The sequence below is a fragment of the Musca vetustissima genome, unplaced genomic scaffold (assembly GCF_032173495.1).
Source record: "Musca vetustissima isolate MV318-11 ecotype Yass unplaced genomic scaffold, APGP_CSIRO_Mvet_v1 utg53229, whole genome shotgun sequence".
NCBI lineage: Eukaryota > Metazoa > Arthropoda > Insecta > Diptera > Muscidae > Musca > Musca vetustissima.
The window spans coordinates 157761-173496 of record NW_026875703.1 but is presented as its reverse complement, the minus strand read 5'-3'; the positions used below and the strand labels follow the sequence as shown (position 1 = coordinate 173496).

The following is a 15736-nucleotide window of genomic DNA, read 5'->3' as shown; positions in this document are numbered from 1 at the left end:
TACCATCAGCTTTCTCATTTACTGACAGTCCCACTTTGGCAGACTCCTTCTCAATTGCTCAAAAATTACAGTTATCGCTCATTACAACGATACCATCGGTTTAGGCAAGTAACATGTTCACATTTGTCACACGTATGACCTTTTCGAGCAGGATGATATCACACGACATACTGCCAACTTGTCTGAGCCCTGTTCGGTATTAAAGCGCTCCGAGAGGTCGTTTTCGACTGTAACTGCTGACCTTGTGCAAGTTAAAGCTATCATGCATAGCCGTATTAATTTTGCAGAAATGCCTAACGCCGACATGGCCTTAAACAACTCTGAACGGATTAGGCGGCCGAATTCGGCTTTATAGTCAACGAATAGATGAAATGTGTCGATGTGTTTTTCGTGGGTGTTATCCAGGATTTGGCGAAGAGTGAAAATCTGGTCAATGGCGGATTTGCCAGGCCTGAAGCTGCATTGGTATGGCCTATAATGTCATTGACCAATGGCTTCAGTCATGCACACAGTACGCTGGATAGTACTTTATATGCGATGGGAAACAGGCTTATTTAATGATGCTAATGTTCCAATCATTGGACATGCATTCCTCTAGCCAAAGTGTACTAATCAGCTGACACTTGCTCCTGACCAGGTGGTATACAAGGTGATATACAATCTTTACCGTCATCTCTTATTGGTTCTGGGGTATTTTCTTCACCGCCACTATTTGATACCAGAAGCTTTGTAAAATGCTTCTTCCATATCCTCAACACGCTATGTGTATCTGTCACTAGGTTTCCATCTTCATCTCTACAGGAGGATGTGCTGCACCAAATCCTTCGGTTTGGTGTTTTACCCGTTGGTAAAAACCCGGACTTCGTTCTGACTCCTGCACTTCTCGATTTGCTTCAGCTCACGTTCTTCTTGTTGTTTCTTCTTTTTTCTCTCCTTTTCTCCCTCGCAACACGTGATGCTAATGTCTGCAGTTTTTTACATCAGTAGAATCACGACACTTCTGATCGAATCACGGGTTTCATAATGGTGGTCTTTGGTACACAAGTGTTGCTTTTGCTGCAGTTTGGATGGAGTGGACAATTCTTTGCTATTGTGTTTCTATATTATTATAGGGACAAAGAGTGCTTTCGTCAAGCTAAGTTGAGCGGAATAGGCTTCTGCTACCTGTTGTGTTTGCAGCTTTTCGACATCGAATTACATTAAGACGAGTGCGAACCTTAGCTGCTGCAAGGCTGTAGTCCGAATCGATATTTGCTCTCGGATTGATCGAACGTCTACGTCTCCCGATCAAACAACGACCAGGTGGCTTTGTGTATATCGACATTCTTGAATCTGGTGCTGCTTATTTTTTGCTGCAGCGAAGTCAATCTCATGCCCGTGTCTGATGTTTCTTCATGGAGGCAGAATTTTCCGACGGCGGGGTCAAATATATTTTGTATACCCTCCATTCAAAATAACGAATACGATCGGCACTTTTATTTGAATCATATGCCAAATATTTAGGGAGTTGGGATAGGACCTTGAACATATCGAAATTCTCAAAGTACTTCAAATTGGTGTATCGTACATAGTGTCTTTTTTAAACAAGTAGAGATAGTAGGAAGGAAGATTTGACACCCAATGGAGGCCCAAAATATTTTCCGTTTTGGATGAAAATTCCTAAAAATACCGAATAATGGAGGTACCATCCAAGTTTGCTTAACCAAGATTACCATGGCATTATGTACGACTATTTTCAATATGTTATTTTGTTAATCGGTAATGTATTGAATTTGTCTTATTCGTACCGTTCGTTCTTATAATTGATACAGTGCAGCACCCTAAACTCTTCAGGTAGTTTTGATGTTTTCGACATATTTTACTAACCCCAATGACATATGGTGTCCTAGTAAATATAAGATATATTTAGTTGTTCGTTCAATGATCTTCCCAATATTCCCAAAGTTTCCCCCCAATTTTCGAAGTGACAACCAAATAAGTAAAAAAAACAGATGCATTTTGTTCTCAATCAATAATAGTTCGTTGCCTTTATTCATAATACTTTGTCATTTTGAGGTCTAAATATAGCGAACACCACGTCCACGTGTCAAACGACGAATTAACCTTCTACGATCCTGCCTGCGACGACGTCTGACAATATTTTGACGTCTGCGCCTTATAGCACGTCTGCGTAGATTGCGGCGTCTGCGTTGTTGATTTCTTCTCCTGATGATGCGATTGCGGCGGCGTCTAAAGCGTCTCAAAGCAATGCGACGACGGCGCATTGCACGACGACGTCTTCTATTGGCAATGCGTCTTTGCCTTAAACGTCTGCGCATTTGACGCCTATTTTGTCGGCGGCGCATGCGACGAAGGCGCCTACGAAAATTTCTATTGATACGCTTTTGGTTTTCCTCCCTCAATTTAGCCAAACGTTTGTTGAGTTCACGACGGAGTGTTTTTCTGTCGACGAGATCGGCTCTCCTTTTGTTGGTGGAGACGCCATTGTTATCGTAATCTTCATCGTCATCCTCGTCGTCATCAAAATCCTCATCATCATCGTCGTAGTCCATCTTGTGTTTGCGGAAATCTTCCTCTTCTCCTTCTACCGAATTATTGTCGTCATCTTCATCATCATTTTCGCTCATTTGTCTGTTGCCATTGTCGGCTCTGGCAGTTGGTGAAGTGGGAGAAGTTGGCGATGTGGGAGAAGTTGGCGATGTGGGAGATGTTGGCGATGTGGGAGATGTTGGCGATGTGGGAGATGTCGGTGATGTAGGAGACGTTGGTGATGTAGGAGACGTTGGTGATGTGGGAGACGTTGGAGAAGTGGGAGATGTTGGTGTTGTAGGTGATGGTTCCACTACTGGGGCCTCGGTAGTGGCACCTTTATTGAACCATTGCATAATATCACCACGAGCTTCACTTTCATCTCGAGAGACTGCAGCGGAGCGTTCAGCGCCTCGGAAAAGCTTATAGCCATTATTGGAGCGTTCCACGTTACGGCCGTCTAGAGTAAATAAACAATTACATCAAATGTTGCACAGGTGGACAAATTGCCTAAAGTTGTACTTACAGACTGATTGGAATACCAGGGCGGTCAGAACCACCAGCAGGAGGCTTGAACGCATTTTGGAATGTGATAAGTGGAAATGGTCACAATACGAAATGTCCTTGTATCTCTGCGATTTGTATGCCTATGCATAAAATTGCCAGAAGAAGACTGATACCATTTCACCCAACGACCTCGGATTTTATATGTTTCATTAACGGACTCGGATGCCAACAACAATGGGTAGTTCTGTTGACACGGCCGGTCAATGTCATAAATTCGCATAGTTTTTGCAAACTTGCGAATTTCTTCTTCGCATATCATAACATCTCACTCTCCCCCCGTGCAGAATCTGACCGACCTGAACTTTAGACGCCGCTTTAACATCGATGACCCAAAAATAGTTTAGCATATTAATAATTTGCGAAAATTTCTAATCAGCAAAGTTCACAGAATCTTTAGAATGGCAAACTAGCTGTCGAGGGTCGATTTGCATAACATAGCGTCTTAGTAGTTGCCGGCTTGCCTGTTGGTGAGATCAAGATAGGCAGCAGTGGATATGCTAAATTATTGATACAGTTTCTTGTTAACCTCTTTGGCATAGACAAATGTGCAAATGTTGGCGAAATTATCATTTACAGTTATTCGCAAAAATCATATTATAATACATAATGGATATTTATTTGATCGGATCGCATTGTCGCATATTAATGAGAAGATTTTATTTTATTTTTAACATCGTAAGATGTATTAGAAATGTTGAGAATATTCAACAGAAATATGAACAACAAAATATTTATTAATAAATATAAAGCCGTCTTGCAAATAGTTGAGTGAAAATATACATTGAAATTATTTTGCTGGCAGTTTATTTAAATATCGTATAATATTTAAATAATCTAATCGACTTAAAGTCAACCTGGTTTTGGTGCAGATAATTATGAAGTCAGTTAGCACACATTAATTATGAATATGCTATTGCCAACAAATAATTGAATTACAAACATTATAAATTCATAAATTCACATATAAAGCCGAGATTATACATCTAATTATATCTGTTATTCAGTTTCGTAGAAAACTAAACATACATATATGGGCAATATTGCCAATTTTATAATATTCTATTTCAAAAAATTGTTTTTTTTTTGTTTGTTTTCGTATTACGTCAATTATATTTGTTATATATAAAGAGAAAAATGTCCTGACTCCGAATCCATTGGTGGTCAAATTTTTGGTTGACCAACAGCGTTGATATCTGCCTTCCTTCGCGAAATATTAATATGGATATATTATAAAAATATAGGACATTACATCATTTTTTTTTATAAAAAATATCCACTTAAAAGTTAATTAAAAAACAAACAAATATCTACTTATATACTTACTCTATACACCACTATAAAGTAAATGATATCAAATTCACACAAATCTGTTTGTAAATTACAGCAACATCAAAACAACATATTGAGGAAAATTGTTTGTTTTTTGTTCGAAGAAATAATGTGATCATGTTTTTAATTTTATATAACAAATGTTAAAAAAAAAATGTTTTTTTTTTTAAATTAAACAGATCATTGCTATCTTATTTTTTTTGAGAACAGCAAACTATAGAACATGTTTCAGTTTACAAAAAAATGACTATAAAACATACCAACCTATACCACTAACATTACCAACCTATACCACACTTACTATATAGGAGCTATATCTAAATCTAAAGATATATTTATTGTAATTGGTGCACACCAATTACATTAAATTTCGACAATAAATGCGACCTGCACTGTGTTGCATATTAATGAGAAGATTTTATTTCATTTTTAACATCGTAAGATGTATTAGAAATGTTGAGAATGTTCAACAGAAATATGAACAACAAAATATTTATTAATAAATATAAAACCGTCTTGCAAATAGTTGAATGAACATAGACAGACATACAGACGACGGACATGCATAAATCGAGTCAGAAAGTGTTTTTATGCATATTCTCAAGAGGAACCATGGGTGGGTGTCGTTTCCTGTTACAAACATTTGCACAAAGACATAATACCCTTTCTTTCTAACTAGAACTTAAAAAAAATTCTATACTTTTTGGAGGAGAAAATTTTGAAATTTAATATGGATTTCTATAAGGCAATTTCCATATTGATTAATAGAAATAGCTATTTTGTAAAAAACCTAAGGGTTTTGTGTGGGTTTCCGATGTTTATACGTCAGAAAAGTCGGAAACATACATCGGTCATTTACATTACATTTACATTGATATCATTGTATCATATATAGAATGCTAGAATCGTGTCACAAATGGACATATTATAAAAAATAATATTTTATATTGGAATATGTGAAAATCCATAAACTAGACATGTGAAATAAAAAAATTAATATAGATATTAATCTTTCACATACATGGAAAATATGTGGTTTCAACAAGACGGTGCGTTCGAACTTTTAAAAACCAACATTTGACATGTTATGACTGAGATACCGCCCAATATGTGTCAAAAAGTGATCAAAAAGTAGGCCAAAAAAATCAATGTCCGTGTAGAAACCATTTAAATGATGTAGTGCTTGGCACATAATGTCAAGGGTCAAACTTTATAATAAACCAGTAAGGAAAGTAGTAAAATAGGACTGGGCCGACTATATGATACCCTTCACCACTTTGGGTATATTCTACATACATACATATGTATCCGAAAAGGCGTCTCCTTTTGGAAGGAATTTTGAATTTTTTATGTCTTTCTGGAACCTATGCTAAATTTCATTTCATTTGGGCAAGTTTAGAGCAGCAGTGCCCAAAATAGGTCCCATGGGTTGTCGGTGTGTGTCAAATTTCTCACATACACAATTATAAAAAAGAGAAACATTTGAAAATAAAAAATATTCTCAAAATTGTCATTCATTCCTTTTAGTTTTTATACACTGAACGAAAAAATGAGGATATTTTGGCAAACATTAGTTCGGAAGAAGTCGAAATATATGACCAATACTATGGCGATAGGCGAAACAGAAGCACATCAATCTTTATATGAGAAAATATAACATTAACAAGAATATTTGGATTGAATACAAAATATTTTTCTTCCTTAAAATTTGAAATGTAATTTTATAACAATATTTCTCACAGTTGAATGACAGAGAAACAGAAATTTTGAAAATTCCCATTTTTTCAAAAAATATCAATTATCATCTATTACATAGTTATATAGCTAGTGACTTAGTGATCTAGTTACTTCATATTCAAAAATGGAACATAAAATAGACTGTTGGAATTATTTGTCGATTGAAAAAGTTGTCTAGTTATATCATTCCAATTCTGTAGTTACTGGTAATGCAAAGGGTAATGAATCGACTTTTTTATATATATAAATTTTCATAGGCAAAACAAAACAGAACAATTGTTTTGTCATTTTGTTAAGACTTTTTAGTAATTTTCACATTTTGAAAAGAAAAAGTCTAATAGAAGTTTGTTTTTCGCAAAAATATATTCTTGATATACTATGTGAAATGTACCATACAATGTGATGTGGAACCTGAATTTCTATATTCGAACGAAATACATTTAAATCTGAGGTAACTTTGGATTTTGTAACACATCACAGACAGATGTAATTCATCTACGGGCTTCATTCCAGGTTTTCTTAAGATTTCAACCTTTCAGATTGAGAGAACACACTAGGGTTAGGATCGGATCGTTCGTAACGATACTAAAAGATGTATCACTCCATAGATGTCCGAAACACATCAATAAATGCTCAAGAGATATTCTAGAGATTTTCTATAGGTGAGTTTTCGATGATCATATTAATTTTCTAACTTTTGATAATTTTAAATCTCAATCTTCTCTTCATAGACTCCTATATCAGCTGGGAGACAGATTTGAAAAGCACTAGGCCGATAAAAGAGACGCGAATTGGGGATTCACAGATGGATCAAACAGTATAATTGTATACAATACTCTATTATAATAAATATTAATATATAAAGATATGTATACAGTATTAATTTTAATAAAATATTTGAAAATTTCCAAACTGTTATACAATCTACTTTGTTATATATACGTAACTAGGTAAATATACTGTCATTTTGTACTACCGAAATGACTGTATACTGGTAACGCAGGCAGGGGACAATTGACTTCCCCAATGACTGCACTGTTTAAAATTTAATCTCAATCAGACACCTATTTATTATTTGGTGTACCATTAACATAAATAAGTCGAAATTATATATGGAAGCTACGATATATCTATATCCGAACCGATTTGAAGCAAACTTGCCATTTATTTTAATTTCAGTACTTTGTGTAGATATATATAGTTGGTGTAGACATTATTCTAGACTTAATTAAATACATTATGCCAAAATTCGTGCAAATCGAATGATTTTCATGATTTCAAATCAAAATCTGACGAAATTATGTATGGAAGCTATATCTAAATCTTAACCGATTTTCACGAAACTTAGCACACATCATTCAAGACCTAATTCAGTATGCGAGCTATATCTAAATGAGATCCGATTTTCTCCAATTTCAATAGGGTTTGTCCATGGGCCAAATAAGTGACATGTGCCAAATTTCATCCAAATCGGATCATAAATGCGACATGTACTTTGTTCACAAAAATACATGGACGGACGGACGCACAGACGGACATGCATAAATCGACTCAGAAAGTTATTCTATGCATATTCTCAAAAGGAACCATGGGTCTATCGGGATTATTTTTGTCTGTCACAAACATATGCACAAAGACATAATACCCTGTACCACAGTGTGGTGAAGGGTATAAAAATGTATCTGGTAAACTATATTACATGTGTTTTATTTACGTTTCATTTTGAAGCCACGAAATGGATAACCCTGTACCAATTTATATTGAAAAAAAAATGAATACAAATTCTTTTTAAAAATATAAATACAATTTAAGCTCCTTTATAAACATTTGGCATTCGGAGATTTTGGTGAGGAAACTATTTCTACACAGAAAATTTCCTATATTAGTCCATGTTTTTACATAGTCCCTTACACACGTCACGTTTCATTTTCGGTATATTCGAACTTCTAGCTCATTTTCCAACATTTTCCAAATGTTAGCCACATAAAAGTCAGATCGATTTAAGGTATTTTAAAGTTCGGGCTTGACGTACATAAATGCAGTAAAAATCAGAACAAATATTGATCAAATAAAGTCAAATTCCACTATACGCATTTTCAGGCATGTGGTTTCAGCTTGGTGTACGTTTCGACCACTAAAGTGTTTATACCCTACAAAACTATATTGTAAGGGTATTATAGGTTTGTGTTGATATTATAGTTTTTAACACGAAAAATTGGTACTAGACCCATCACTTAGTGTACCGATCGTCACAAATCTAATCGAGTCCATTAAACACAAATTTGTAAACACAGTGTGTACCAATCGTCACGAAATTGTGCATGTAGATTCGGTTCTGGCCAAAAACAGCCCCAATTGTTTTGGGTAATGATTGGATACTATTTAGGGGATGAAATAGTTCTATTTTGTCAATTTTTCTTGTCGCTTTAGATTCCACAATTATGATCAGAACATTATAAATTTTTACTCCGAGAAGTGGAACGAATAACTATGCATTTTTTATGTTTATCATGGACCAAGGCTCCGAGATGAGTCGGACATGAGAGTTATTTTAAAATCACTCCTGGGGTCTACGTATTCTTATAGTTGTCAGTTTATCACTACTGGCAAAAATGACGTGATGATCGAAGTGAAATTTTACATGATGTTTCAGTATTAGTCGATGGTGACGCCTGTAATTTTCTGTGTTGATCAGATTATATTTATGAACACATATCATTCTAGACATAATTGAGTACGCTGTGCCAAATTTCGTGCAAATCGAAAGTAATATAGGGACTATAGAGCACCATTTACATTAAATCGAACGAAAATATATATATGGAAGCTATATCTAAATCTTAACCGATTTTTTCCAATTTCAATAGCTTTTGTTCTTGGGCCAAATAAATAAGCTGTGCCAAATTTCATCCAATTCGGATCATAAATGCGACCTGTACTTTGTTTACAATTTAACATGTACAGACAGATAGATGTCCGTCTATCTAGAAAGTGGTTCTATGCATATTCTCAAAAGTAGCCAGGTGTCTATCTCGTGTTCTTTTGCATGTTACAAACATATGTACAAAGACATAATACCCTGTACCACAGTGTGGTGAAGGGTATAACAAGTGGGCTAAGTTTGGTAAAAATCGATTTAACTATAATTTCATACATATCGTTCATCAATGACACTACGATCGATCAACACAAAATTCTGCAGGAGCAAATACAAATAGTACTTAATGAATTTTGGTTAAAATCTTAATAAAAGCATAGCTCCAATGTACTTAATAAGTTTTATATTATTTGGGGTCCCTATTGAATTTATATTTAAAGCTTTAAAAAAAAATTAATTGTCAATAGAAAATAGTAAAGAAAATAAAAAAAACCTAAACTAACTAAACTAATTAGAATAAGAACAATTTAAACATACCTTTAAAATGATATCCATTCTAATTTTGCGTATACCACCCTCGGCCAATTAAACACATTGTCGACACATTTGTTTTTTTCTAGTTTGTTTATGCCTTTATTTCATCGGATCATCAATATCTCAAATTTCTATGGTCTTAATCCTCAACCACGACGAGTTGTTCTCAATCTAAAGAGACGCACACGACGTCTGTTTTGTATGCGTTGACGTCTTCTGCGAAGTCTTTGCATGCGGCGGAATCTACGCATGCGTCTTCTTCTTTGCATTCGCTTGCGTCGCCTTAGTCTGCGCTGACGTAAACGTCGGCGTCTAGCTTGCATGCGAAGTCTCCTTTGATTGCGGCGACGTCGCCTGGCAATTGTCTCGAAAATCCTTTGCCTACGACGTTGGATCTGTTTTACTGTTAATCGGCGAATCCGTTGATTTCTTTCAATTCTTCTTCTTCTCTGAATCGATCGTCTCTGCTGTATATAGCGGCGTCGGGCAATATTCCTTTGGCGGCGGCGTATACGACGTTCACGTTGGATGCGTTGCATGATTCTCCTGTTGTTAAAATTGTTATAGTTGGCAACTTGTCGCGATCCTTTGTTCGCAACACTGTAGTTTTCCTCTTCAGCGTCGGTGTCATCATTGTCATATTCATCATCGTCATCATCTTCGTCGTCGTCGTCATCATCGTCGATTTCATCATATTTGCTTGATCTATGCTTTTCCAGGTCACTGCCACGAATAACTGCAGAGTCGTCTTCACTAACGTCTAATTGACGAGCGGTTGGTGATCCACCAGTGGGCGATGCACCAGTGGGTGATGCACCAGTAGGTGATGCACCAGTGGGTGAAGCTCCAGTGGGTGATGCTCCAGTGGGCGATGCACCAGTAGGTGATGCACCAGTAGGTGAGGCCCCAGTGGGTGATGCCCCAGTGGGTGATGCACCAGTGGGTGAGGCTCCAGTACCTGTAGGTGATGCACCAGTACCTGTTGTTGCCGTAGTTGCAGTTGTAGGCGTAGTCGTTGTGGGTGACGTTGGACTTGTGGTAGTTGGTGTTGTGGGTGTCGTTGGAGACGTGGTTGTTGGTGTCGTTGGAACAGTTGTTGGTGTAGTTACTGATGTGGTTGTTGGAGCGACAGTGGTTGTAGTTGTCGACCCTTTGCCAATTTTATTCCAAAATTCTGGATATATACGTGGGTTATTTTGCTCACTATCAGCCGAACGGGGTTGATTGTTCTGATGCAATTTGTTGCGAGGATTTGCTCGGTTCACGCCATTGGCCGCTGTAAAATAAAGAGGGAATTATAGGATATTTTCGGTATGTATTTCACAAGAAGGATGTACATACCTGTGGGTCGAAGGACCACGGCTGTGCACAACAGCAGTGCACACAGCAGTTGCTTGTAATTCATGTTCCCAAGTTTTTACCGATATTCAAATATTGCAAATGTCTAAACTGTTGCTAACATTTGACACTCTGAAACTGACTGATGTCAGAATAGTTCTTTACACCTTATATATATTTCTGTAGTTAATTTAGGTCTTTTCTTTCCACAAATCCATCATTTTCACATCATTCCTCACTCCGGTGATTGATTTTCAACGTAAAGAAAGCTAGGCAGCCAGCTAGCGGTATGTCATAGTTCTACTGACACGAAATGATGGCTGGCGGTCATCATTAATCAACCGATCAATTTGTGTTCTTTGTACATATTTTGCTATGGAAAGAGTTATTAACTAACGTGAGATTTGACGGATCATCTTCGTGGTTACAAAAATACGAAATTAGTTTCTATTAGAATCAAAAAATGAAGGAAAAGAAAGCCATGCCAAATCAATGAAATTATTAATTAGTTGTTTAAAAAAATTTAATGTTTTTTCCCTCTTATGCGAAAGATCAATTTTGAAAGGGTAAAGGGTTTATGCAAATTCAGTATCGGCCTATGCGGAGAATTTGCTGTTGTATTGATTGATACAATTCACATTCATGCCTTGGGCTATGATATTAAGTTTCATAATTTATATTTGTATGAGTATGTATGTTAACAGAGATTTGGCTAAAAAGATTAACCAATTTGTTAGGAGAACGATCGTTTGTATACTCTGTTTCGTTGCTTCCTTCAATATATATACATTGTTGTATGACCGGTCGATATATGTGTCATATCACAACTCCACTTCACCACGAATATGGCTTATCGAAAATAAAGTCGTAAATTATAAGCATGAATCAACGGAATTGAGTATTTGGATTTATTTATGTAGTCATGTGTCCTAAGTACAAACCTAATATATCCCTTTGGAATCAACCTATTAAATTTGACACAGAAAAATCATTTAACCGAAAAGAAACGGTTTAAATCAAAGCAATGCCACAAAGCGAGTAATAGTTTTAGGAATATGTTTTCTGTTTAGAACCATTATAGCAAACTTGGACGATACGCTCTGTAATGCACAAGTGCAGTAATTTTTTTTCGAAATATGCCGATGAATCGGTGCTAAACTACGTAGAAACCGCAACTAATAATTCCAAAATTTTATTATATTTTAGTGAGTCATTTCAAAGCCTTTGGGAAGGAAAAAATCTGGTGGTTTAGCATAAAAGTTATACAGACCCATAGTTACTTTGCGGCGTTGTTTTGGTGGAACACGACACCTCTCCTGTTGGCCAATTCTGGCCATTTTCGTCAATTCCTATTTCTGTCAAAGGGTACAGTTGTTGGCAGTAGAGATTAGGATTTAGCGTATGGAAGCAACTCATAATAAATAATCCTCTTTCAGTCCCATAGCAGAACCTTCCTGATCATCCGTCCCTCTGATGATGTTAAATTGTAAACAAAGTACAGGTCTAATTTTTGAATCGAATTGGTCCAAGGATGAACCCTATTGAAAAATCGGTATAGATTTAGATATAGCTCCCACAAATATTTTCGTCCGATTTAATGTAAATGGTGCGCCAAAGTCCCTATATATCTTCTCCCATAAATTTGGTATAGTCTAGAATAATGTGTGCAAAGTTTCGTGAAAATTGGTTCATATTTATATATAGCACCCATATATACTTTTGTCCAATTTTATGTAAATGGAGAACTAAAGTCCCTACAATCTTTCGATTTGCACGAAATTTGGCATAGCGTACTGAATTGCGTCTATAATAATGTGTGCTTAGTTTCATCGGTTAAGATTTAGATATAGCTTCCATATATATTTTCGTTCGATTTAAGATAAAGTCCACATATATACTTCGGTTTGCACGAATTTTGGTATAGCGTACTGAGTGAATCAGTTCATATTTACATACACCCCTTATATATATATATATATATATATATTTGTCCGATTTTAAGTAAACGGTGTACTAAAGATCCATAGCTAGGCCTTGTTACAGAACGGTTGTTCCATAAGCCGAGCTTATAAAAGATTTCCAAGCGCGTCGGTCTTGTGCGCAAGTCCACCAATTTGGAAGACCACGTTCCAAGATGTTGTTTTCTACTTGGTCTTTCCATCTAATTCGTGGCCTTCCCCTTCTACGGAAACCATCAGTAGGCTCATTTTTATATGCTTTTTGAGCTGGGGCATTGACTCAACGTACTGAAGTTAATATAAATTTATCTCTGGCAAGTTTCCTTGAAATCGGTTCAGATATAGATATAGCATGGCTTCTATATAAAATTTCGAACTATCACATAGTTTAGTTCGATAAATTTCGTGTCAATATTCTTTCAAAAAGGTGACATCTGTTAGGATACATATGTAGACTATCGTCGGTCCAATCCCACTTTACTACTTTCCTTACTGTTTTTTTTAATTATTCTGAGAAATACGAAATACGAAACTACTGTCACTTTGCCTTGCAATGGGGATAGAAACTTAAAGCGGGCAGGATTTTTATATATGTGGATCATGTCAAAACGGTGAAATTCCCAAACACCAATATAACCACTTCGAGAGGAACATGCGGTTTGTATAATACAAATTGTGGGAGCAATATCAGAAAATATTGCACATTTTTTCAATGACGAATTTACTCTCCATGTAAAAGCCCGAAATATCAAACTACAATCATATAGGTTAGCCTTCAATTGGATCAACATGAAATCAGGCAGTAATATTTCATTCATTTTTTGTGATAATGGAAAATATAAGTGAGACCATGCAAATGCAAGCTATATGAACATTATATCTTTATGTGCGCCCTATATTAAAATGTGAATCGATATATCTCATTGTTAATACCAAACACTATAGTGGAGCGGGCATGGCTAAATCGAAGAAAATTCACTAAGATCCATAATATGTATGAGATATCCAAAAATATTTTAAAATTTAAAAAAAATTAAATCAATTTTTAATACAATACAATGCTGTTTGTGTGTCAAGTCAATTCATTTATTTCGCAGCAATTTTTTTTTCTATACATTGATTCGGACAATACGATTGCGACCTGGAGTACGACGTCTGAATCTACGCAATTGTCGTTGCCTTTGCTTGGCAGCCCTCTTTAGGCGAATTCTACGCATGAGTTGACGTCTACGCCTCTGTCGTCGCATTTTACGCAATCTACGTTGCCTTTGCCTACGGCGCATAGTCTTGCGACGTTTAGCCCTCAAACGACGTCTTCTGGCCCGCTGGCGACGAATTCGTTGCTTTTGCTTCCTTAACTTCTGTCTGAAGCGCCGAGTTCGAAGTTTATTTAGCCGACGAATGCGATTTTGACGTTGGGCGGAGCGACTTCTTACGACATTTCTTCGCAGATTGATTCGGCGACGACGTGCTTGCAGCAAGGTACGACGGTGTTGTTGTCTCTCACGTCTAAGTTGAACATTGCGACGTCTAATCATGGGAGAGCCGGCTTGGCGACCGGCTGGTTCATCGTCGTCATCATTATTATTGTTTGCCAAGAGTCCTTTGGTGCCATCATCACCATCGTCGTCATTATCATTCACATCATCGTATTCGGTGTCATCATCGTCGTCGTCGTTGGCTTCTTCATCAGTATTATCGATGTCATTGAGAATATATCGTGCAGTGGGCGATCCACCTGTGGGCGATGCACCAGTGGGTGAAGCACCTGTGGGTGAAGCTCCAGTGGGTGATGCACCTGTGGGTGATGCACCAGTGGGAGATGCACCTGTGGGCGATGCACCTGTGGGAGATGCACCTGTGGGCGATGCACCAGTGGGTGATGCGCCAGTGGGTGATGCACCTGTGGGCGATGCACCTGTACCTGTTGGCGATGTTGGAGATGTAGGCGTAGTGGGCGTGGTCGGCGACGTTGGAGACGTGGTGGTTGGTGTTGTGGGTGTCGTTGGAGACGTGGTTGTTGGTGTCGTTGGAACAGTTGTTGGTGTAGTTACTGATGTGGTTGTTGGAGCGACAGTGGTTGTAGTTGTCGAACCTTTGCCAATCATATTCCAAAATTCGGGATATATACGTGGGTTATTGGGCCCACTATCAGCCGAACGGCGTTCATTTTTGCGAGGATTGGCCGCTATAAAAGTAAGGGGAAATTGTTGGCTATTTGCGTAAGAGGTTAAGCAGAGGTTGGGTATACTTGCCTGCCGCTGGAAGGATCACGGCTGTGCACAACAGCAGTGCACACAGCAATTGTTTGTAATTCATGTTCCCGATTTTTGTCGATGTCTAAATATTACAAATATCTAAAGAGTTGTTAACATTTGACACACTGGAACTGACTGATGCCAGAATCGTTCTTTACAGATTTTATATATTTTTCTGTAGTTAATTTAGGTCTTTTCTTTTCCCCAAATCCATCATTTTCACATCATTTCTTGGGCCCGTGATTGATTTTCACCGTAAAGAAAGCTAGGCGGCCAGCAAGCGGTATGTCATAATTCTGCGGACACAAAATGATGGCTGGCGGTCATCATTAATCAACCAATCAATTTGAGTTTGTTTCATTTTGGATATGGAAAGAAGTTAATAACTAATGTACGATTTGACGGATCATCTTCGTAGTTACGAAAATACAACTATTGTTATTAGCAAAAACAAAAAGAGTTAAATTTAAGAAAGCCATAGCAAATCAATGAAATTATTAATTAGTTGTAAATGTTTTTTTTCTTTCTCTCTTGAGCGAAAAGATATACATTTGAAAGTTTACAGAGGTTATGCAAATTCAGTATCGGCCTATGAGTAGAATTCTGTT

At 36.9% G+C, this 15736-nt stretch overlaps 2 protein-coding genes across 2 annotated transcripts; both read right to left on the bottom strand.

Annotated features, from left to right (window-relative positions):
• Positions 1 to 2057: 2057 nt before the first annotated feature.
• LOC133338239 (coiled-coil domain-containing protein 96-like) lies at positions 2058 to 3110 on the bottom strand. The gene is made up of 2 exons (XM_061546417.1): positions 3056 to 3110; positions 2058 to 2989 (listed from the first exon to the last, which is right to left on the bottom strand). The coding sequence occupies exons 1-2, from the start codon at positions 3108 to 3110 to the stop codon at positions 2058 to 2060; spliced, it is 987 nt and encodes a 328-aa protein (XP_061402401.1).
• A 6610-nt stretch (positions 3111 to 9720) lies between these two features.
• LOC133338238 (PH domain-containing protein DDB_G0287875-like) lies at positions 9721 to 10979 on the bottom strand. The gene is made up of 2 exons (XM_061546416.1): positions 10916 to 10979; positions 9721 to 10850 (listed from the first exon to the last, which is right to left on the bottom strand). Exons 1-2 carry the CDS (start codon positions 10977 to 10979, stop codon positions 9721 to 9723), a joined length of 1194 nt encoding a protein of 397 aa, XP_061402400.1.
• Positions 10980 to 15736: the final 4757 nt, after the last annotated feature.

Coding starts and splice junctions, on each gene's coding strand:
- LOC133338238 (XM_061546416.1), bottom strand. CDS start 10,979: ATGAATTACAAGCAACTGCTGTGTGCACTGCTGTTGTGCACAGCCGTG. Junction 10,851..10,915: donor CGTGGTCCTTCGACCCACAG/GTATGTACATCC, acceptor TTTATTTTACAG/CGGCCAATGGCGTGAACCGA.
- LOC133338239 (XM_061546417.1), bottom strand. CDS start 3,110: ATGCGTTCAAGCCTCCTGCTGGTGGTTCTGACCGCCCTGGTATTCCAA. Junction 2,990..3,055: donor CCTGGTATTCCAATCAGTCT/GTAAGTACAACT, acceptor TATTTACTCTAG/ACGGCCGTAACGTGGAACGC.